Here is a 23,617-nt window from a genome sequence, read left to right as displayed (position 1 = left end):
GCTTCATCCCCTGAGGGGAATATCTTGCAGTGCTCACACATCAAGTCTCACATTCAGATGCAACCAGGGCAGACCCTGCTTAGCTATGGAGACAAGTCATGTCTTGCTTGACAAGACTAGCTCTCCTCTCTGATACATTTTAAAATAAAATAAAAACTCCCGACTTCCTCTTCTGTGATGCTCATCATCCATAAGCACATTAAAAATGTCTTTCAAACACCATTTGATGTTCAGCATCCCCATACTTGCATGGAATGGTTGCAATGTTCTAAGAACACAGGTTACGTTGCTAGGCTGATCAAATGAAACAGGAATAATGTAAGCTATATGTGAACACAGCAAGTAGTGAAGTAATGAATGCCAGAACTACTATGGGATAGAACTGGGGCAAAAAGAAGAACTTTTAAGAAGGGGACAACTGATTACTGGTTTTCAGAAGGAAAATGGAAATTCAACATAAACCATTTTTTCTACAACAGTTTAATTTAAAAAAGAAAGAAGTTCCCTGAAAAAACTGGGAAATCCCAAAACATATTGTGGGCCACCTATTTTAGTCACAAAGAAACACAATAATCAAAAAAGATATTTAGTTTAATACAAATTTTATACAAAGAAAATGTGAAAAAATACTTCCATATGCTAAAAGCAATTATGCTTCACAAATAAGGCCAGCTAGGCTATCTTTGACACAACTGCAATTCACAAATATTCTGCTCTTGATTTTTGTTTCCTTCTAGTTTTTCTTCTTTTCTCTAATGTGTGTACTAGCTGGAGACTGTACAAACTGCATCCTTTATAAACAATTGGGGGTGGGGTAGGGGGAGAAATCAACATGACTAAAATGTACAACAAAATGTACTGGAATGATATCATACAATTAATTTTCTCATATACATACATCACCTTTGCTTTGTTCAATGCTTTTGTTTACACAACATACAAAATGGTACTACAGTATAAGTGTAACAGACAGCATTTTCATGGGATACTTTCTCTCTCATACTGTACTGTTTCATGCGTACATAAAAACATAAAAATTCCATAATACATGCTCTAGCCCAGCATCAATGTCCTTTGCCCATGTTTTCCTGGTAAAGAGTCCTCTCCATCTCTAGTTCTTGTTCCCGTTGAAAAGCATTTCAAAGTCCTTTGGACAGGTTTTCTTTAATTAAAAAAGAAAACAAAAACAAAACAAAAACAAAAACAAAAGATAACCAACTAGGAAGCATAGCCCCAAAAATAAAATCCACTTTTGTCCTCTCTGGAAATATCGATCACATATTATATTACCAACTACTTGGTACTAAGCTTCCTACTTTCCTTCTCTTAGCATGAATGAAATTTAAAACCCCTTTTTTTTGTAAACAATCTCTCTCATTTTAAATACGCAACACAAAATATGCCCTTTAATGTACTTGCGGCCTGAAGACTGGAAATTCCTAATTTAACAAATTTAAAATGAGCAGTTCCAGCTTGAGTTGCACAAACGGATGTGCAGGCATTGTTTACATTTCCAAAGGCAAGTTGAGTGGTTCACAGTCTTCTCTTTCTGAATCCTAAAGAGTGAGAATGATTTATGTGCAACTGCAGTTCTCAGAAGACCATTACTCTCGGTGGGTGTTTGTTATAAGTCTGATTTAACCTTTCCTTCACCAACTTCCAACACTCCTTATACGTCGAAGTCAATACAAATATAAAAAGGAGATGGTACTCTAACATCATCCACAAATTGTACATAATTTACAACAGAAGCATAGATTTACCATGGCTCTTACCAGTCCTCAAGGTTTTTAAAGCCAGCGCTAATGCTTTACATTAATTGTAGTGTAGTTAGATGCTTTGTACAATGTACAAAGCTAAGAGTCTGAACCTCCGAGGTTAATCCAAAGAACTGTGGGGATTTTTTTTTCACATTTCTGTTACAGAGATTATGTATTCCAACAGCAGCTTGGACTCCTTTGTTAACAGTTAGACTCTCCGTACTTGGACAGGCATGGTTGTCTGAACATACTGAACTCCAGTTCTCATTGCCACGGTTCCAGCTGTAGGGCTTACTACTACAGGAATGGTCTGTAGATTAAAACCAAATCAGAACACACATATGTCAATCACAGGTGCTCACTCACAGAAATATAGGACTGCTTGCCATAAGAATCCATGAACAGGATACCATCAGACAAATACTTAAGAAGAGTAGAACAAAACATAACTATACTCTGCTATAATATCGCTAATGTACATAAGCACTCTAGCAACAAGGGAAGGATGTTTAATGCTATTGCAAATATAGAATTTTCCTGTTCATTCCCCAAATTCAATACTTGTAAAGCAGGCCTGCACAACATTTATTTTATTTTATTTAAAACATTTCTATACCGCCCAAAACTTGACTCTCTGGGCAGTTTACAATTAAAATCATTTAAAACATTAAATCAATTAACAATTAAAATCATGCAAACATTAAAAACATTTAAAACCCAATATTAAAAATATTAAAACTATACATCTAATTAAAAGCCTGGGTGAATAAATGTGTCTTCTTCAGTGCCTTTTAAAAAGTTTCCAGAGATGGGGAAGCTCTTATTTCAGCAGGGAGCCCCCACACGAGTTGGGGGCAACCACAGACGAACCTCTCCAGATGATCTTAATAGGCAGTGGGGCTCATGGTGAAGAAGACATTTTCTTAAATATCCAGGGCCTAAGCTGTTTAGGGCTTTATGGGTAATAACCAGCACCTTGTATTTTGCCCAGAAACATATTGGCAGCCAGTGTAGTTCCTTCAACACAGGAGTAATATGGTATCTCCGAGATGACCCAGAGACCAACCTGGCTGCTGAGTTCTGAACCAATTGCAGTTTCCGGGCTACATACAAAGGCAGCCCCACACAGAGCACATTGCAGTAATCCAGCCTAGAGGTTACCAGCGTATGTACCACCATTTTGAGGTTGTTCATCTCAAGAAATGGATGCAGCTGGCGTATCAGCCGAAGCTGATAAAAAGCAACTCTGGCCACTGCCTCAACCTGGGACACCAGAGAGAGGTTTGGATCCAAAAGCACCCCCAGACTGCGTACTTGTTTCTTCTGGGGGAGCGTGACCCCATGCAGAACAGGCAGATCAAAATAGTCTCCTGAGTTCCGACCCCGCACAATAAGTACCGCTGTCATATCTTGATTCAGCCTCAGTTTGTTATCCCTCATCCAGCCCAATACTGCCTCCAGGCAGGCGTTTAGGGAGGTTATGCCTTCTCCCAATCATGTAGACATAGAGAAATAGACTTGGGTGTCATCAGCATATTGATAACACCCTGCATCAAATCTCCTGATGATCTCTCTCAGTGGTTTCACGTAGATGTCAAACAACATCAGAGACAGCATGGCGTGCTGAAGGACACCATATGAAAGTTCAGATTTTAAAGAACAACAGTCTCTAAGAGACATTATCTGGAATCTGTCTGTGAAGTAGGAGAGGAACCACTGCAAAGCAGTGCCTCCCACCCTCAATCCCCTCAGACATTCCAGAACGATATTATAATCAATAGTATCAAAAGCTGCCAAGAGATCCAAAAGAACTAACAGAGTCTCACTCCCTCTGTCAATTCCCAACTGGAGATCATCCATCAGGCCATCTCTACCCCAAAGCCAGTTTGAAATGGGTCTAGATCAGGGTTTCTCAACGTGTGGGTCCCCAGATGTAATTGGACTTCAACTCCCATAATTCCCAACCAAAGGTCACTGGGGCTGGGGATTATGGGAGTTGAAGTCCAGTAACATCTGGGGACCCACACGTTGAGAAACCCTGGTCTAGATAATCAGTTTCCTCCAAGACTGCCTGGAGCTGGGAGGCCACCACATAAGGTCCAGAGGCCAGGTCTGGCCCACAAGGACTTTCTTGCTGGCCCCCAGGTAGGACTATCCTGCCTTGCAGCACCATTCTATGCATGTTTACTCAGAAATACATCCCACAGTGTACCCAGTGAAGCTTACTCCCAAGTAAGCATGCCCAGGATTGAAACTTCAAAGCAAAGATTTAGGGAGAGGAGAGAACTTTGCATTTCTTTATGTCTGTCTCCAAACTCCAGGTGCCCCACTAATTGAGAAGGGGTCAAGGCAACCCCTGGCCTCTGTTCTTGCTTAAAACTGAGTGCCTTGATGAGGGGAAAAGATACACAAGTAACTGCTTTAATTAATAATTATTTTTATTTATTTCAATGTAATAGCTAATGCACTGAAAAGTGACCTTGGCCCGTGCACAAGTCATGGTTAATTCTGGCCCATCACAAGGGCATTTTATTTTATTTATATACCACCTGACTCCAAAGACTCTAGATCAGGGTTTCTTAACCTTGGGCCCCCAGATGTTGTTGGACTGCAACTCCCATCATCCCCAGGCATGGCCTTTGTGGCTGAGGATGATGGGAGTCGTAGTCTAACAAATAAGGAGGGCTAATGTTAAGAAACCCTGCTCTAAGTGGTTCACAAAACATTTGAGTTGTGCACCCCTGCTGTAAAGCACTGAAAATCCAACACACTTAATGGCAGCTTGATTTGTGATAGGCCTCCAATACAGCCATGGATGCTGCATATATTTTATGCTTGCAGAATGCAAATTTCATTCATCAAATATGATATAAAGTACTCAGGACATACAGTGCTCTGCCTTACTGAGCGAAAGCATTGCTCAGTCTAGCCTAGAACAGTTTATTCTCTCAGCAGTAATCTGGCAAAATCTTTCTCAATCCTGCCACCCAGGATCATTAACCAAACTTTCTGTGAGTATTCTGGATGCAAACAGTACACAAACAGCACACTAAGTGTACAGCCACTTCTACAGAGACCTATAAAGACTGTGGAGGTGGCTACTCCCTTTTAGGTCCTTAGGACTATTTATTAAACTCAAACATGCATTCCATGATTCCAATAGCATGGGACTAGAAGCAATTAAAAAAAAAAAATCACACTTCTAAAACCCACAATAAAAGAAAATTCATGGACCTGGACATCATGCCATGGAACAGGATGCACTATGATCACTATATGAGCATATGCAATGATGCATGCAGGATAGACAAATCATTGTAAAATTAAAGAATCAAATGATGAGCAAAGATACAAATCAATCCCATTATCCAGACTGAGCCACAAGCAGATAGGAATACCATATCAGCAGTTCTAAGCAGTTCCATATCAGCCAGTGAACCAAACCACAACTTTAGGACAAAAAAACAAAAACAAAACGGAGTCACTAGTAAATCTGATATTGGCAAAACTTTCCCCCCACTCTGAAATACGGTGAGTAATGCAAGGTAAAGCCAATCCACCAAGTATCCCACATCCATCTTCATTGTGGTAAGTTGCTCATGCCTCAGAAAAAGCAAAACAAGCCTCTAGTTTTTGTAGCAGAACTCTACTCCTTGCTATCCTCAAGAGGGCACAACTGACTCAAGTACCAGGCAGAAAATAATACATCCTTCATGAATATTTCCAAACTGTCTTGAAATACAGGGGTTTGTTTTTGTTTTGTTTGCCTCCCAATAAATTCCAAATTCCATCTTGAGCTATTTAGCTCAGTCTCCTCACTGAGCATGGAAACTCTCTTTTGGGGACTAAGCTAATAATGGATGAATAACTCAATGGGGGTTCACCTCTGCCTAGCAACTGCACAAAAAGAAATTAAGAAGCTCAAGGAATTAAATGCACATTGGAGAGAAGCCTAATCCCTAATCCCAGGGCCAACAATTTCCATCTCAGCAGCAAAGGCCCCAATGCACAAAGGTGATATGGCAATTCCAGAAACAAACATACTCTATTGCAGGGTTTCTTAATCTTGGGCCCCCAGATGTTGTTGGACTACAACTCCCATCGTCCCCAGATATGGCCTTTGTGGTTGAGGATGATGGGAGTTGTAGTACAATAAATCTGGGGGCCCAAGGTTAAGAAACCCTGCTCTATTGTATGGCTCAATATGTTCAGTGTTGACCTGGAAACCCAATGTTAAAACTTTTTTGCAAAGCACAATGAATACCCATCTATACCTGCACAGTGATGTATACGCAGCACACAACTGAAAAGATAACTAATTATGACTGCTGGCTAATCTAATGCCTTGTTTGGCTCTGTGATGAGAATGCATGGTATGGGGGAGATGGTATGTTGTACAGCAAAATAAGGCAATTTGCACTGCAAACTGAAACTTGAGACCAGTGAATTCATATCCTGATAACATAGGAGACAACCCCACTCCCCAAATAGATAATGAGCTGTTTCAATGCCAAGAGCAGTACTTACAATTGTGGGTTGAGTAGTTGGAATATAGGTGGTGGTCTGCGGTACCTGGACCAGTTTTATAGGCTGGCTGCTTGTCACACCTGTTGCTATCTGCAGAGGCAGCACAGGTAACCTCAGTGAAAGGTTCAGCTTTTACATAAATGCCACCTATTTATTATCATCATCATACAAATTTGTCAGATGCTTGGCTTATGTTAAAAATTTGCATCTCAATGAATTCACAGGTTACATTTTTGTTAATAAAAGCAAAATTCAAAAATATGAATGTGAGCAATGTACACAGTTTGATGTTTCAAAAAGGTATAACAATAAAGAGATTTTCAAAACAGAGTATTCCATGGCAGAAATCACATCTGACATTTAATGAAAAGTAGCCTCTCAGAAAGCATGGGCTTCTGAGTGCACCAAGAATCCTAAAGGTAGCTCAAATAAGACTCAAATCAAAACTATGGCAAACAAAAGAATAGAGCTGTTGTTGTTTTTAATCTAAGATCTTACTTCAAACTTGGGAATGAAGGGATAAAATGTAGAATGCCAGTTCCTAATATTGCCACTGATATAATTGTGCGTACAAGCTATGCTTCAAAAATAATTTTCTGATTAGAAAACAAAATACATAACATATTATAATTCACATAATCTGCAGAACATGTACAGATTTGTATACATGGATTAAGTACACTGAATGTCCGCCTGCCCCAAAGAAGAGTCAGGATGCAAATTTATTTATGGATGTGGTAATGCGAGCCACAGTTTCAAACCTGGGCTATAGACACATGGTAGAAGAACTGGGATATGTGCTCCACAGAACACATAGAAGGTGCACTTAAAAAGATCTAGGTAAGCAGCTGCCTTGACTCAAGGAGAACATACCATGAAACCACATGAAATTTCACTAGGCCTTGGCGTGTTGAAAGGAAGGGGCAGCACAGGAAAATATGTCAGAGCCTGAACACATTTTGGTCCCTTTCCTCAAGAAACAATTCTACAAAGGTGGTGGAAAAGAAGTCCATAATCTCTCTTTTAATTGCTACCTACCCTCAAAAAAAAAAAAAAAAAAGGTAAATGAAGACAATGATGTAGTGCTTTCTACAGCCTTACAAATTCAAAACAAAATGTGAACTGCAGCAAGAGAGGAAATACTCACTGTAACACTCTCTTTGCTTTTTTCAACAGCTGTCTCTTTTTCTTTTGGAGTACTTGCAGTTTCTGTAGGTGCTGTCTGTGCACTAGAAGTTGGTTGGGATGATTTACTTAATGTTTCTGTGCTAATTTCAGGATCTGCTTCTTGCTGTGTTGCAGTGGCTAAAATGAAAACAAATGGAACGCAAATAAAACACCACTGGAACTATATTCACTCATAAACTGATTAAGATAAATACTTAAAATGTAATTGTGATAAGCATTTCTATGCTAACGATTTAGAGGTATATTGTTCAGTTCCCGATCTTAACCCATCATCAATAGCTACTTTTTCTGCCTGCCTTGCTTCTGTTTCTTCTTGAATTACTTTCTCACTCCTTCCCTCTTTTTCCTGATTATCTGTTTAGTTTGTAAGCTTGCAGGCGGGGACTTCTTGCTGTTAATAGTATATACATATGTGCGTACAGCATCTTGTTTCTTATGTGCTTAAGAAATAATGGCTGACATCCTAATGAAGGGCTTGTGCTTCTAGAGGCTGCAGGGGGCAAAACGGGAGCCCTTGGGCCACACACCCAGCCCCCTGCACGAGCACAGCTGCACAAAAGCCTTTCGACTCCAGAGCACTCCCCATGCTCCAGAAGGGCTCTGCAAGACAGGAACACTTCGCTGACCCTCAGCAACGACAGGTTGCTTACCTGTAACTTGGGTTCTTCTAGTGGTCATCTGTGCTCTTACACGAATGGGCTTTGCGCCTGCGCAGAGACCACATCGGAGCTTCCAAGCTAGAGTTCTTAACTTTTGGCGGTAACCCCACCCCCTCGGTATATAGGCGGCTGCGCAGGCTTCCCTCTCCAGTCTTCTGAGTCCGCAATCTGAAAGAGGCTAGCAGAAAAGACATGAGGAGAGGGGAGGATGAGTGGGCGTGTAAGAGCACAGATGACCACTAGAAGAACCCAAATTACAGGTAAGCAACCTGTTGTTCTTCGACGTGGTCTCTGTGCTTTACACGAATGGGTGCATAGCAAGCTGCACCTGTGCCATGCTCACCTGGAGGAGGGATCAGGCGAAAATGAATTGTAACACCGCTCTGCCAAATGCCATGTCTTTTCTGGCTTGGACATCCAGGGCATAGTGCTGCACAAAGGAGTGTTTTGATGCCCACATAGCTGCCTGGCAGATGATGTCCAAAGGAATGGACCTGTCAAAGGCAGTGGAAGCCGCGACCACTCTCCTTGAATGTGCCCTGATGGAGGACAGGAGAAGCTTCTTGGAAATCTGGTATGCTAGAGAGATGGTGCAGACCACCCATCTGTATATAGTCTGCATAGAAGCCTTCTTGCCTCTGTTAGGTCCAGAGTGGAGTACGAAGAGAGAGTTAGGTGCGAAGGGCGGAGGTGCGGTCGACGTAGAAGGCGAGTGCCCTGCAAACGTCGAGAGTGTGGAGACGACGTTCGGCCTCAATTGACGGCTCCATGAAGAATGCAGGTAAGGAGATCGGTTGGGAGCGGTGAAATGAGGTGACTACCTTCGGCAGGAAGGCAATGTCCGGCCTAAGGACGGCTTTTTCTTTGTGGAAAATTAGGTACGGCGGGTCAACTCTAAGTGCCCTGAGTTCACTGACCCGCCTGGCCGAAGTGATGGCCGTTAGGAAAGCTACTTTACATGAAAGGAGGTAGAGAGAAATCATAGGCATGGGTTCAAAGGGAGGGTACATGAGGGAGGAGAGCACCGAGGTCAGGTCCCAAGCCGGGGCCATGACCGGCGGGTCTGGATAGAGGTGAGTGAGTCCTTTAAGGAAACGGTTGACCGTAGGGTGTTGGAACCACGATGGTGTGGACAGTGGGGAATTAGCCACTATGGCTGCGAGATGAACGCACAAGGAAGGCATCTTAAGTCCGGCCTCCTTGAGGGACAGTAAATATGAACAAACATGTTCTACAGAGACGGAGTGTACAGGAGTCTCCCTGTCCTTTAGAAAGTTCTGAAAGCGTGTCCACCTGTGGGAATAGGAGGTGACAGTAGAGGGTTTAAGCGAGGCCTGGACTATTCTTTGTAGATCTGCAGGCAGGTTGGGACTATGTGCCAAGCTGTGAGATGGAGGCACTGTAAATCTGGATGGAGAAGGTGAACCCCTTGCAGGGAGAGGAGGTGAGGCGTGTGCGGGAAACGGTGGTACCGATGGTTAGATAGGCGGAGGAGGCGGGGGAACCAGGGCCTCCTGGGCCACCAAGGGGCAATGAGTATGCAATGCGGGCGGTCCTGGGAGATCTTCTGAAGGACTCGAGGAAGTAGGGGAACTGGTGGGAAGGCACAGACTAGAAGTCCTGTCCAAGTCATGGCAAGCGCTCCCCCAAGGAATTGAGTCCGATCCCGGACCTGGAGTAATATTGGTGGCATTGCGCATTTGCCTCTGATGCGAAGAGGTCTATTTCTGGGAGGAACCAGCGGCGGAAGAGGGAGCAGAGTGTGGGGGGATGTAGCTGCCATTTGTGTGATGATGTTTGAGTCCTGCTTAGCCTGTCCGCCGTGACGTTGTCTTGGCCCTGTATATGGATCGCCGGGGGGGGGGGGGTGATGCCGTGGCAAATGCACCAGAACCACATTTCCATGGCCAGGAACAGGAGGGAGCTAGAGGAGGTGCCGCCCTGCCTGTTCAGGTAAGCCTTGGCGGTAGTACTGTCCGTTTGGACCAGGACATGGAAGACGCCTATCAGGGGGAGGAAGGCTCTTAGAGCCTTGAAGATGGCTAACAGTTCGAGATAACTGATGTGGTGGGCGGCTTTGGTCGGGGACCAGATGCCGCGGATGTTGTGATTGTTGGCGTGGGCATCCCAACCTTCCATGGATGCGTCCATGGTGAGTAGAAGGGCGTGACTCGGGGGCTGGAAGGGGGAGCTGACGCTGAGTTTGGCAGGGTCCGTCCACCACAGCAGGGAGTGTAGGACCCGAGGCGGGATCCTTAGGGTGTTGGTGAGGGAATCCTCGTGTGGAGAGAACACTGAGAGGAACCAGTGTGGAAGAGTCCTGGCCCATAGATGGGCGTGAGGGAGGACGTAGGTGTTGGAAGCCATGTGGCCTAATAGGCACTGAATTGTTCACGCTGACTGACGTGGGTGGTAGAGGAGGTGGGATGACAAGTTCAAGATAGCTTGAATTCTGCACTGAGGCAAGAAAATTTTTGACTGAATAGAGTCAAAGAGGATTCCCAGAAATTCTATCGTTCTGGAAGGGGTGAGCTTCAACTTTTCGTAGTTCACCTGGAGGCCCAGGTTGGATAGGAGGTTGATGACCGTGTGAAGGTCTCTGAGTAGAGACTGCAGATTGTTGGCTACCACGAGCCAGTCATTGAGTTATGGAAAAATTTGAATGTTCTGTTGCTGCAGGGCTGCTACCACCGGGGCCATGCATTTGGTAAACACCTGGGGTGCGGATACCAGTCCGAAGGGGAGGGAGTGAAATTGGTAAGTGTTGTCCGCTATTTGGAAGCGGAGGAAATGACGGTGCTGGGGTCTGATGGTGATGTGATAATATGCATCCTTGAACCACTGGTTTTTGTGCAGAAGGGGATAGTGGGAATAGTGACCATCCGGAACCTCCGGTACGTGATGTAGGAGTTCAGCTCCTGGAGATCCAAGATGGGGTGAAGGGAGCCGTCTGGCTTGGGGACCGTGAAGTAATGGGAGTGGAAACCCAGGGACTGCGGATTGTGAACCAGTTCTATTGCAGATTTGTAGAGTAGAGAGTCGACTTCCGCCAAGAGAGCAGGGGTGGGCGGAGTGGGTAGTGGAGGGTTGTATGGAGGGGTGGATGCAAACTCTATAGCATAACCGACCCTCACGATGGTCAGAGCCCAGGAGTCCGTGGTGATATTTTCCCAGGTGGGAATGAAAGGGGAGAGTCTAGTGCCCCAGCAGGGAGGAGGATGCAGGTCATTGTCTTTTGCCTTGGGGCTGAGATCCTTTGGATTGCTGCTGCAGTTTGGATCCGGCGAAGTGTGAACGCTTTCTGTAAGGCTGGTACCTGGTGGAATGTAAGGACTTGCCTTGAGGTTGATAGTACTGATGCTTGGAGGAGTATGGTTGTTGCTGCCATTTTTTTGGTTTATAAGGACGGGATGTGGACTGTTGAAAACCCATGGAACGGGCCGTGTTACGAAGTTTCTGTACTTTTTGAAGAGTATCATCTGTTTTCTCTCCGAACAGAGAAGAGCCATCAAAAGGAAGAGCTTCCACCCTGGATCTAGCGTCGGGCGTGAGGCCAGAGGTTCGGAGCCAGGCGTGGCGACGGAGGGCGACAGAGGTCGCCATCAACTTAGCAGCCCCTTCCGTGGAGTGGCAAATTGCATGGAGCTCTTGTCTGGAGACCTGCGTGGCCTCACGGGGGAAAACGTTGGCAGGGCCCAGCTGTTCTTCAGGGAGATGGTCCAGAAAAGGGGCAATATGGTCCCAAAGAAAAGACTGATAATTGATGTAGTAGTCCTGGTAATGTGTGATTCTTGTTAATAAAGAGGCAACAGAATACAAACGCCTTCCAAACGTATCCAATTTCTTTCCTTCCTTGTCGGGTGGAGGAGGAATACCCCCAGAAATTAGAGAGGGAAGACTCCACAACAATAGAATCAGTAGATGGGTGTTGTTTCAGGAAGGAGTCATCCTGATCTGTCGAGGGGCGAACTTTATAGAAGGAATCAAGCCTCTTTGATGTTTGGGGAAGAGAAGAAGGCTTGGTCCAAGAGGCCTTGGTCACCTTGAGAATGGACGGATTCAATGGGAGCGATACCGATGGCCAGGCATCGTCTTCGATCAGCTGGAACAGGGGGTCAGGTTCAGACTGAGAGAGTTGGACTCCCAAGGAAGTTGCCATACGAGAGACAAAGTATCTTCCGATGGAGAATTAGGCCTAGGATCCAACAGAAGAGTAGGAGGCAAGGAGCCCAATGATATTCTGTCGGATAAAGACGACTCTGGGCCCTCCTCATCCGAGGACGAATCCAATGAGTCGGTCGAAACCGGAGGTGGGAGCGGCCAGATTCGGAGCTGAGTCCGGGGCGATGGTGGCCGTGGCTGCCTGTACAGGCGAATTTCTAGGTGGAACCCGTGGTTGTAAGAGAGTTGTATTTCAGGGTGGAGGTGGAAGAGTTGTCGGTCCCGAAAGCAGATTTGGGATCGAAGCCGAAGTCGAGTAAGCCGGTACCGAAGGGCGAGGAGATGCAGAACGCCGAAGGGGCAGCTCTGCGGTGGTCAAGGTCCAATGGCGTTGGTGAACCTCCTAATGAGCACAGAAATAGTCTGCCTCTTCCTCCACTTGCCTGGCGTAGCGCTCGTCCAGAGCAGCTTCGAGGTCTTGATTGGCCCAGTGGCACGGTTGCTCTGGAGGGAGTTCCTCGGGTTCAGAGTCGTGCTCGGACCCGTATACGGGATCATGAGGACTAGAACCATAGACCACATCGGTATCTAAAATAGTCACAGTTTGTAAAGTATGGGATTGATGTTCGGTATCGTGCATTGACTTCTGCTTCTTTTTTGGCAGTTCCGAGGGAGCATGACAGTCCTTCTTTCTCTTTTTGGCTGGCTGGACAGAGCGTGGCTCAATCAGTGCCGCCGTCGTGATCGACACTGCCACCAAACTCCTCGGTACCAACGTCGAAGCCCGAGCCACGGGATCAACCGGTATATTTACCTCGGGAGTGGTTGCTGAGACTCCCGGAGGAGATGAAATGGGCTGTAAGCCCCGGGCTGCAAGCCCCGGGCTGCAGGAGAGGCACTGGATGAGGCCTGCACAATGGACCGTTTGTCAGAGCCTGTACCCTTGAACGCTTGTTCCCAAAGCCAAGAACGAAGTCAAGAGGCCCGATTCTTGCGCGCCTGTTTGGTAAAGGCCACACAATACAGACAAGAGCCAACTTTATTCATTCATTCGATTTCTATTCCGCCCTTCCAGAAATGGCTCAGGGCGGTTTACATAAAGAAATAACAAACAAACAAGATGGAACCCTGTCCCCGAAGGGCTCACAATCCAAAAAGAAACATAAGATAGACACCAGCAACAGTCACTGGAGGTACTGTGCTGGGTGCAGACAGGGCCAGTTACTCTCCCCCTGATAAATAAAGAGAATCACCACGTTAAAAGGTGCCTCTTTGCCAAGTTGGGAGGGCTCTAATTATGGTTCTCGCCCAGGAAGAAAAGGCAGAGTTTGTGGCTGTTGGTCGAAGGGATTTTAGATTTTCAGCGACCACACTGCTTAAAGTTTGTAGTCTTTGCCATAGGCCGAAGAAGGTACCGAAGAAAAATGGAGGGAAAGAAGCCGTAGCACGCCAGGCCCGAAGGCCACGACAAGATGGAGAAACAAAACTTCGAGGGAAGGTGGGGAGGTGCCAGGGAAGAAATAAAAACGCTAACGAAGGGGAGTACTGAACAGAAATATGGGGGGAAAGATGATAAAAGCAGTACTTAGCAAAGATCTAGCAAGGAGTTGCTCAATGATGTGTCTTCTATTGCAGACGAAGAAAGACTGGAGAGGGAAGCCCGCGCAGCCGCCTATATACTAGGGGGCGGGGTTACTGCCAAAAGTTAAGGACTCTAGCTTGGAAACTCCGATGTGGTCTCTGCGCATGAGCAAAGCCCATTTGTGTAAAGCACAGAGACCACGTCGAAGAACATGTTTTTATCTTGCAGAGCCCTTCTGGAACATTCCCTGTGCTCCGGAGTGAAAAGACTTTTGTGCAACTATGCTCACAGAAGGGGATGTGGAGTTGTGCGAGGGCTCCTGTCACACTCTCACAGCCCCTAAAAGCACATCCTTTGTTAGAATATCAGCCAATAAATTTATTATTATTATTATTATTATTATTATTATTTACCTGACTGTGTGCAGGACTTCATATGTTCTGGCCAATGAGCTTGCTGGCAAGGGTAGTCACAGTAGCTGGTGTTCCAGCAACAATAGAAGATGGCTTCTTTCTTGCAGTTTGCACACCATTGCTTCTTCTTGGTTTCATCCACAGCTTGTTGTTTTTCCAGTTCCAGTTGCTTCTTCACTTCTGCAATCAAGCGATCCCTTTCCTGCTCTAGACTCTGACGCATTTCAGCCATAGTGAGTTCTAGTCAACAGATGGAGAATGTGGAATCAGACGGTCCAAATGACACAGACAGTTCATCAGTTAGGAATTAGTTTTAGCTCAATATGCATTTGTGATTTCTGATGGGAAATATTTGATCATTTGCATCCTAACTATAAATACATGATGGGGATCAGTCTGACTACCTATCTAGTAATTACTAAACCTGTGCAATTATTTGACTCTGAAGGAACGACGTCATATAAATTGCACTGTGCATCTGGCCCCACATGGAGGCAGCATCTCCACCCTGATTATCTCTATGAAGAGTGGTTTCTGCACCGGACGAAAATTGCTGCACCATGGGGGAAACCACTGGGAAGGACACACGACTCCCCTTGCGCCATCCACTATGTTACTGGAGTTGCATCCAGCTCCTCATCCTTTTAACAGGCCACTCCCACCCAGGGCAGAAAACACTATGGGAGGTGGGAGAGGCTGCCTCCCTCCACGCTGGCCCCGGCACACTGTAGAATGTAATCAGCTCCAATCTTTGGGAGCCAATGACTGCACAAACCTATTAATTAGGTCTCCGAAATGAACATTTAATTATCATAAAGTTGGACAACATTTTTCATTCTTGAAACTGAGAACTGTGTTTCATTTTAGTTCAGGAAATAGCATTATACCCCTGCTAACTTGGCAAAGAGGCACTTTTTAATGTGGTGATTCTCTTTGTTTAGCAGGGGGAGAGTAACTGGCCCTAGCCACCCCCAGCACAGTACTTCTAGTGACTGTTGCTGGTTTCTATCTTATGTCTATCTTTCTTTTTAGATTGTGAGCCCTTTGAGGACAGAAATCCATTTTATTTATCTTATTTATTTGTTATTTCTCTGTGTAAATCACCCTGAGCCATTTTTGGAAGGCCGGTGTAGAAATCAATCAATCAATCAATCAAATAAATAACTATACATGTGAGCAGTTGCTCAGCACAGTATGATCCAACATATTTTCTACTGCTTCACATGAGGACAATTTGTACCATTAGAAAGTTGCAACTCTGATATTGCCATGGCCCTTTTACATATCCCTCTATGTCAGTGGCAAAAATATTGTCATTTTGAACAACACATTTTAAATACCAAGATTATGTTTCATTTCTGAGAGTTCTTGTTGATGTAACCACTGAAGCTTCTCTATTTCAATTCTCAAACGACGAATCTGGAATATTAAAGAAAAAAATAGGGCAACCCAATTATTAAATCTCAGCTGAGTTTTAGCTGATGAATCCTGCATAAATTTGCATTGTTCTGAAGAAGAAAAAATTCCTCTTTTATTAATAAAGCATACACATGAGTCATGACAGGGATCCATCTCAGAAGAAACATTTCTTCCTGTGTGTGTGAGGAGGAGTGTGACTGCTAAGAATATGCTTGCCACCCATGGATCGGTAAGTACTTCTATTAAAATTATCTTTTAAAAAAATTACTGCCCAATTAATTTGAGGCAGGTTTTTAATTTATTAATCTAATCAAGTAAATGTTGCAGCTTTAGAAATAATATTTAGAAAGAGAAGATACATACTTGATTTAGTTCTGCAGTTCAAATATAGAACTTCCAAACAATTAACTGTGTTTCTTTTAACATATTGATAAATGAAGTATGACAGTTTTTTTTTTTGCAGTGGCGACATTTAAGAATGCTAAACAGCCTCCTGTGACTATGACCACAAACAAAATGAGGAGTGGAAGAGTTGCCTAGCATGTGTAATTTATGCTTTTTTAAAAGGTTTTAATAGTGACGGAAGCAGCACTAAAGACAAGTCAACCAACACTGGCTTCCAGATATTTCTAACAGAGGAAAAATTAGTGGAATGGTAAGGGGTGGAGCCCTTGCTAATCTCAGTTCTAATTCAATGTGTACACTGGTTTATTTTCACAATATTCATCCCATTACTAAAACAGCAGCAGAATGGATAGCAAATAGAGCATTTTTCCTCTAGAGCACAATTCACATGCTATATAAAACACTTGTACACAGGTAGAGTTATTCACATGCTATGATGAATAACACAAGCACAGCAGTACACTTCCTATTTGTACCATGCATTTGAGGGGCAGGTTCACTTTTGAAATGAACACAGGTACAGTCATTCACATAAACATGTATACAAGTGTACAGACACCAGCATGATGCCTGAATCAGGCTTAGGAGCTAAGGTACTCCTGAATTGCACCCAAAACTCAAGTGTAACATAGCCTTGCAACATGTGTGTAGGACACCTCATGCTCTTGCTGGATGGGATAGAAATGAGAGAGGAGCAGAAATACATGACTACCTTCCTGTTTGTCATATCTCAAGGTAATACAAGTTCTTTCAGCAGGAGGGCAAATTCAAACACCATATTCACACCATATAAGGTGAGTTGGTGACACTGCAAGTTCAGTATATCAAAATGCGAATTACAAAGAAGCCCCTGAAGGGATCTAGTTTAGTTCAGAAGTCCTGAAGGGAAATCTTGGACTAATAAGGCACTACATTTTTATACCGCCTTTCTGTCTTGACCAAAGTGGTTTACAATATTAAAAAAAGAAAATTACAGAATGTTAATAAAATGTTGTCCCAGGCTGTTGGTGTTTTTGGGAGCGGAGGACAAGAGCTCCCTGGCCTGGGTGCCCCCTTTCATGCCTTCCTCTCAGGGCACACTGATCTTTCCATACTGCTGGGAAGGGGAGGGGAGGGGCTGCCCCAACAGTCCCCAAAGGCCAAAGCTGGTCTCTATGGAGGCCGATTTTATGCTCTCCCCCGGCCTGGGTGCCTCCTTTCATGCCTTCCTCTCTGCATAAGGTTTCCTCACTGTGTGCTTGTGGGGTGGGGAGCAATTTTCACAGATCTTCCCTGCCTCTGGAGTGTTCTGTGCCTTCCAAAGTACAGTAACGTCCCTGAGGGTCACACAACCCTCAAGGAAGTATTTTGGGAAGTCACAGAACACTTCCAAAGGGAAGAAAGATCTGTGAAAATGGCTCCCCCTTCCCCCACTCATGTGCTGAGGAAGCAGGGGAGCCTTAGATGCATTAAGAGGAGCCTTTCGCTGTGCCCTTGCTTCCTTAGTCAGGATGTCAGCCTGTGATTCTATCTCACAGCATCCAACCAGTTGGATGTAAGAGAGCAATAGCTCTACACCGTGTAAGAGAGCAATAGCTCTACAGATATACTTAGAAGGTAGATTCTATGTATTTTTAAAAAATGTTTAATATTTAATTTGATTTTAAAGAGCATGACTGGATGATGGCAAGAGATACCAACCTCAGCAATTGTACTGCCAGTGGTATTTTTGGAAAGGTCATTGTATATTTCAGTCATTGTTCCTTTTATGGCATCCATCATCTGTAAAACAACAAAACACATTTTTTAATTCCTTAATAACTAAAAATGTTTCTCTTTAACTCTGGGAAAGTTCGCTATTCCCCCCACCCCCGTCACAAAATTAACCAAACAAAAAAAGAGCGAACACTTTCTTTGAGTTGTAATTTTTTAGTCAGAAATGTCTGGTTATGCATCTGACAAAGTAGGCCCTAGTCTATGAGAACTGATTCTATTGTAAATTTTTGTCAGTCTTCAGCGACAAAGTGTCATAGGATCTTTTGTTTTTCCTGCAACAGACTAAGAAATTATCTATGCAGAATTAGGGGCAGACTTATGAGAATTCTGGACTGCACTACTTCACAGTTGAGCAATATATCTGAATGCTCCCCATCATTAAAGAACTAAAACGAGCTCTGTATACAACAAACTAGCAATCAGAGAGGAAGGTTAAGCAGTCTCCTTCGTTGGATACATTTTGCGTTTACTTTATATAAGCCACATTCAAAAATACAACTCCTTACACCTTCAGTTTGAAGTGGTATAATCTAGAATTCTACAAAATGCAGAGCTGGGCTACACATAGCTTTTTACATGAGTGTAACATGTAGCCAGGCTAAATCTACCACATCATTTAGTATAACATGTAGTTTGGCTCCAACACTGTTTTCCATTAGCAAGTTTTAGGGTGTGTGTGTGTGTGTGTGTGATCCTATTTTTTAGGGATGTGCAAAAAATTTCGGGCACAGATCAATCTGTGCCCGAAAAGCGCAATTTCGGGTGATTTGGGTCCGAACCGAATCACCCCCAATGTCCCCCGAAATTTTTTGGGGCCAAGCCGAATCACCCCTGATTCGGGCCCGAAAAATTCGGGTGATTCGGGCTGACGTCTCTTTGAATTTCCCGCCTTTTTGCCTCCATTGATTTGAATGCAAAAAGGTCTGATGTGACATCAGCTTGAATTTGGGTCCCAGGGACAAAATAGTGGGGTGGGGTGGTAGTGCTTAATGGATGGAGGCTACCACCCAAATTTCAGGGGAATTGGAAAAAGGGCTGATATTGGGGGAAATTTTGAAGTTTTAGTGTCTTTGGGGCAGTTCGGGGGCATAGCGTGGGATCTGGGCAAAAAGAGTGGGGTAGGGTGGTAGTGCCTAATGGGTGGAGGCTACCACCCCAATTTCAGAGTGATTGGGCAGAGGGCTGATTTTGGGGGAATTGTTAAAGTTTACCCGTCTTTAACCCCTGGGACCCGTTTTTCATACCTGAATCGATTCGGATTTAATCCGAACCGAATCAGGGGTGATTCGGGTAGCCCAGATTCGGGCACAGAACAGAACGGGGGTGATTCGGTTCGGGTTCCGAACCGAATCACTGAAAACCCGAATTGCACACCCCTACTATTTTTATTTTCTATAAAGAAATGCTTAACTCATTACTGCAAACAAGACTATCATAAATTACAAAAGCCAGTTGAAATCAACATATTTGTTTAAATACAACCTATTTTGAATATAATTTTTCTTAAACAGCAGAAATAAAACCTTTTGTACTGAAAAATCTGACTACATCTCAGAGGACTATATTAGGGGTGTGTACAAACCATTCTATGTCAAACAGGTTCACATCAAACTGGGCCGGTTCGGCAGCTTAATCATGGACCAAACTGGGGCTGGCCTAGTCCTTGACTGAACTGCACCAAACCATGTTCGAGCAGACCGGTTTGACATCGAAGGGAGCTGGTGGGGGGGGGGGAGAAAAGTAACGTAAATTCCTTACTGGCCAGCACAGCTACTTGACCTCGCCCTGGTCACTGCCCAAGAATGCAGCAATCCATATTTTCCAAGTCACCTGTGCAACATTGGTGCGGTTACGGCCTCCAGGAAGTCTCAGAGGCCACAAGTCTAACCAAACCAGTTTGGTAAAACGGAATGGACAGACCAGTTTGACCAAACCTATTCAGCAGCACACTGTTCGGTTCAAATTTGAACTGAACTGTGAGTTCTGGTTCGTGCACACCCCTAGACTATATTTCTATATGGCTGCCAACTTCACACCAATCTTACTTGTTGGTAGTAAAAAATAAAACAGGAGAGGTGCTGGAAAATGGCCTGTGAGTTCGTCCATGGAAGTTACTAACAGCCTCAACAGCTTGGAGATCAAATTCATTGCAATCAATAATTTTGTGCCCTTGCAGACACATGTTTTCATCATTATGACAAAGGGCATGATAATCTCTCCAGCTCCTCTCAAGTTTCTGAATTTGCAAGAACTACAAAGACTATACTAACAATTCTCCATTTCCATTTAGAGTAAATTTAATTTGAAAACACAGCAGGCAATACCATATGATGTAGGTCATGTCCATGCTTTCTTGGCCCTTGGGATTCCTCCACCACTTGACACACCATAGGTGGAAGTGATCACCAGGAGATTTTGGGTAGCATCTAGAAGATGCTGTTTGGCACGATGTGCTAAACATAATAGAGGTATCTCTGGTCAGTCCTGATTTGTATAATTTAGTACTATATCAAATCCTGTACCTTAAAAAAATTAAATTACGACCGCAGAATTGAATTCTACTGTAAATATTTGGAGTAGCATCAATAGGAACTGGTTTGCTTCTTCCAATGCAATGGAGAGAATGAAATCTCAAAAGTTGCACTGGGAAAATTAAAAAGCCACTCTCAACTGACTAGTTTCATCATTCTGAAATGATAATTACCTCTGACTGTGTTTAAGATACTTAAAGGGGGGGGGGGGGAACACACACACAACATCAATTGTTCACGAAAGAACAGGAATTACTTTTACTTCATGACTATAATATCCAAAGAAAGACAGGATTACTTACTTGTCACTATTGCTCCTCCAGTTGTGCTGCCCATGTCCCACTATTGCTGTTATCGTAACGCCAGCTGTAACACACGGGGAAACTTTCACAGCAGCATTTTAAACTGGCCACCTATGCACTCTAGGTTGTTCAATGAAGCACCTATTATAGCTTTGCCTACTCTATTCTTATTCATCCTTCTTGATGCAGTTCTAGATGTACATGGGGTTATGTTAGCAAGACAACAGGAATGGTCCTGAGAGATGCCCAGGCTGTCAGATGCCAAGGCCAACCAGTGAACTTCATGACTCAAAATGGATTTGAAACCTGATCCACAATTACGAACATAAGAACAGCCCTGCTGGATCAGGCCCAAGGCCCATCTAGTCCAGCATCCGGTTATGCACAGTGACCCACCAGATGCCGCTGGAAGCCACAGGCTGGAGTTGAGGGCAACTCAACTCTTGCATGTAGTGATTCTTTGATCACTACACCACATTTTTTCACCAAAGAATTGTGCGACTGGCCACATGGCAATGAGTTTACATTCACGCGACAGGAGCAATCCTTAACTTTGTAACTTCAGCATAATCTGGTTTGGAGAATTCATTTTGGCTTTTATGTAATCAAAACTTCAATTATCACTAACACATAGGCACTGGACAACAATATATATATAAACCTGAAAATTAGGGAGGAAATCCCACAGAAATAATATACATGTAATTTACAACGTTCATCTGTTGGTGCAATTCAGCACATAGCTAAGATGCTTTACAGTGCAATCTTATGTTTACTCTGAAGTAAGTCTCACTGGCTGATATCTGGATTAATGAAGCACTCAGACTTCTAGGGGCTGTGGGGGCACAATGGGAGTTCTCACACAATTCCCGCGTTCCTCTGCATGAGCACAGTTGCACAAGAGCCTTCACACTCCAGAGTGCTTCCTGCACTCCAGAACGGCTATGCAAAACTGGAAACACATTGCTGAGCGAGTGTATTGTTAGTCAGGATGTTGCACACTGGTTTCAATGGGACTTTCCTAGGTAAGCATGCATTAAACTGCAATCCCAGCCTAACTGAAATTGCTATCTCTTAAGTATACTTAATAGTTTGCTGGACATAATGTAATGGGGAAAGGAAGTAAGACAAGAACACTTCTTTCATTTAAAAACAGAATTAGTCAAATAAATTGGAAGTTAGTCAAATTCAGTATCAAATGTGATATTACAGGAGAAGTTTTACATGTTTCACCTCTAATAGAAAATATTAATGGCACTAACAACTAATTTGATGGGGTATAGACACCCCAGTTATCTTATTCCCCTGCAAACAATCCAATAGCTACCACATGTGCAGCAGCCTCAAGCTTTTGGGATTGAGGAAGGAAAGCTAGTCTTGTGATAGCAAGCATGAATTGTCCCCTTTGCCAAGCAAGGTCCAAGTCAGTTTGCATTTGGATGGGTTACTACATGTGAGCACTGTAAGATAGTCCCCTTAGGGATGGGGCCATAGCTTAGTGCTAGAGTATCATGCTTGCATGCAGAAGGTCCCAGGTTCACTCCATAACATCTCCATGTAGGGCTGGGAGAGACTCCTGCCTGATACCCTGGAGAGCTGCTACCAGTCAGTGTGTAGACAATACTGAGCTAGATGGACCAAAGGTCTGATGGACCATTACAGCAGCTTCCTATTTTCCAGTCAATACCAGCTTACATCTCACAAACACTAATGTTGGGATTATTGGGTCAGATGGGCCACCTTTCTCCCAACAAAGGCCCAATATTCTGTTTAGTAAGGTGGCATGGCTAACAAAGACCACTCCCAAACAAATCAGTAGCTGGAAGTGCTCGCCAAATGCTGGGGTCTTGCCCAAGAAAGACCCAGTTGGTCTCCATGCCGACCATCTACTTGGATGCAACAAACAGATAGACTTAAGAACATAAGAATAGTCCTGCTGGATCGGGCCCAAGGCCCATCTAGTCCAGCATCCTGTTTCACACAGTGGCCCACCAGATGCCACTGGAAGCCTACAGCAGGAGTTGAGGGCATGCCCTCTCTCCTGCTGTTACTCCCCTGCAACTGGTGACAGTTACCATTACTATCAATAGCTCACTTACTTAAGGTACTTCTCAACCAGGCCTGCTCAACGTTGCTGCCCCCCCCCAGCTGTTTTTAAACTACAGCTCCAAAAATCCCCAGCCCCAGTGGCCAATAGCCAGGGGTTATGGGATTTGTAGGCCAACATCTGCAGGAGGGCTGAACTTGAGCAGGCCTATTCTGGACTAACTGGGCAAGCCATGGCAGCAACCAAAAGATCTCTCCCAATTGTCTGCCATAGAGATTGCCTGCAAAAGGAACTATTATTATTATTAATAATAATAATAATAATTCGATTTCTATACCGCCCTTCCAAAAATGGCTCAGGGCGGTTTACAAAGAGAAATAAAACAAATAAGATGGTATTGCCACAAATAAGATGGTATTGCTATTGCCATCTCTCTGCAAGACACAACGGGTTTAAGACTGTAGTCTTTATATCATTGCTTTTTATACTGAAGTAGATGATATTCAGACAAAATACCTGTCTCCAATGCTTTTTAACATCTACATGAAACCGCTGGGAGTGATCATTAGGGGATTATCAATAGGCTGATAACACCCAAATCTAATTCTCCATGTCAACTTCATCAGGAAATGGTCTAACTTTCCTAAATGCTTGCCTGGAGGCTGTGATGGGCTGGATGAGGGAGAACAAACTGAGGCTGAATCCAAGCAAGGCAGGAGGTACTCATTGTGGAAGGCCGAGACTAAGGAAGTGATTTCGATTGGCCTGTCTGGACAGAGTTGCACTCCCCCAGAAAGAGCAGATATGTAGTCTGGGTGTACTCCTGGACCCAAAACTCTCCTTGATCTCTCAGGCTGAAGCAGTGGCC

General features: G+C 44.1%; 1 protein-coding gene across 13 annotated transcripts in view; it reads right to left on the bottom strand.

Moving 5' to 3' along the window:
- Window positions 1–573: 573 nt before the first annotated feature.
- ZMYND8 (zinc finger MYND-type containing 8) overlaps window positions 574–23,617 on the bottom strand; it is a 149,656-nt gene continuing 126,612 nt past the window's right edge. For 11 of the 13 annotated variants that reach the window (XM_053243407.1, XM_053243402.1, XM_053243404.1 and 8 more), the window contains 6 exons: window positions 17,795–17,875; window positions 15,631–15,709; window positions 14,291–14,530; window positions 7,435–7,592; window positions 6,288–6,377; window positions 574–2,070 (listed from right to left, as the gene is read on the bottom strand). In XM_053243407.1, coding sequence (XP_053099382.1) covers window positions 1,969–2,070; window positions 6,288–6,377; window positions 7,435–7,592; window positions 14,291–14,530; window positions 15,631–15,709; window positions 17,795–17,875 — 750 coding nt within the window. In that variant the 3' untranslated portion in view covers window positions 574–1,968. Of the gene's footprint in view, window positions 2,071–6,287; window positions 6,378–7,434; window positions 7,593–14,290; window positions 14,531–15,630; window positions 15,710–17,794; window positions 17,876–20,702; window positions 20,767–23,617 lie in introns of those variants that run through there. The other 2 variants (XM_053243410.1, XR_008305666.1) reach the window with 2 other exon arrangements.

Source organism: Hemicordylus capensis, chromosome 4 (genome assembly GCF_027244095.1).
Source record: "Hemicordylus capensis ecotype Gifberg chromosome 4, rHemCap1.1.pri, whole genome shotgun sequence".
In the NCBI taxonomy this organism is placed as follows: domain Eukaryota; kingdom Metazoa; phylum Chordata; class Lepidosauria; order Squamata; family Cordylidae; genus Hemicordylus; species Hemicordylus capensis.
The sequence above is the reverse complement of the archived record's forward strand: the minus strand, read 5'-3'. Positions and strand labels throughout refer to the sequence as shown.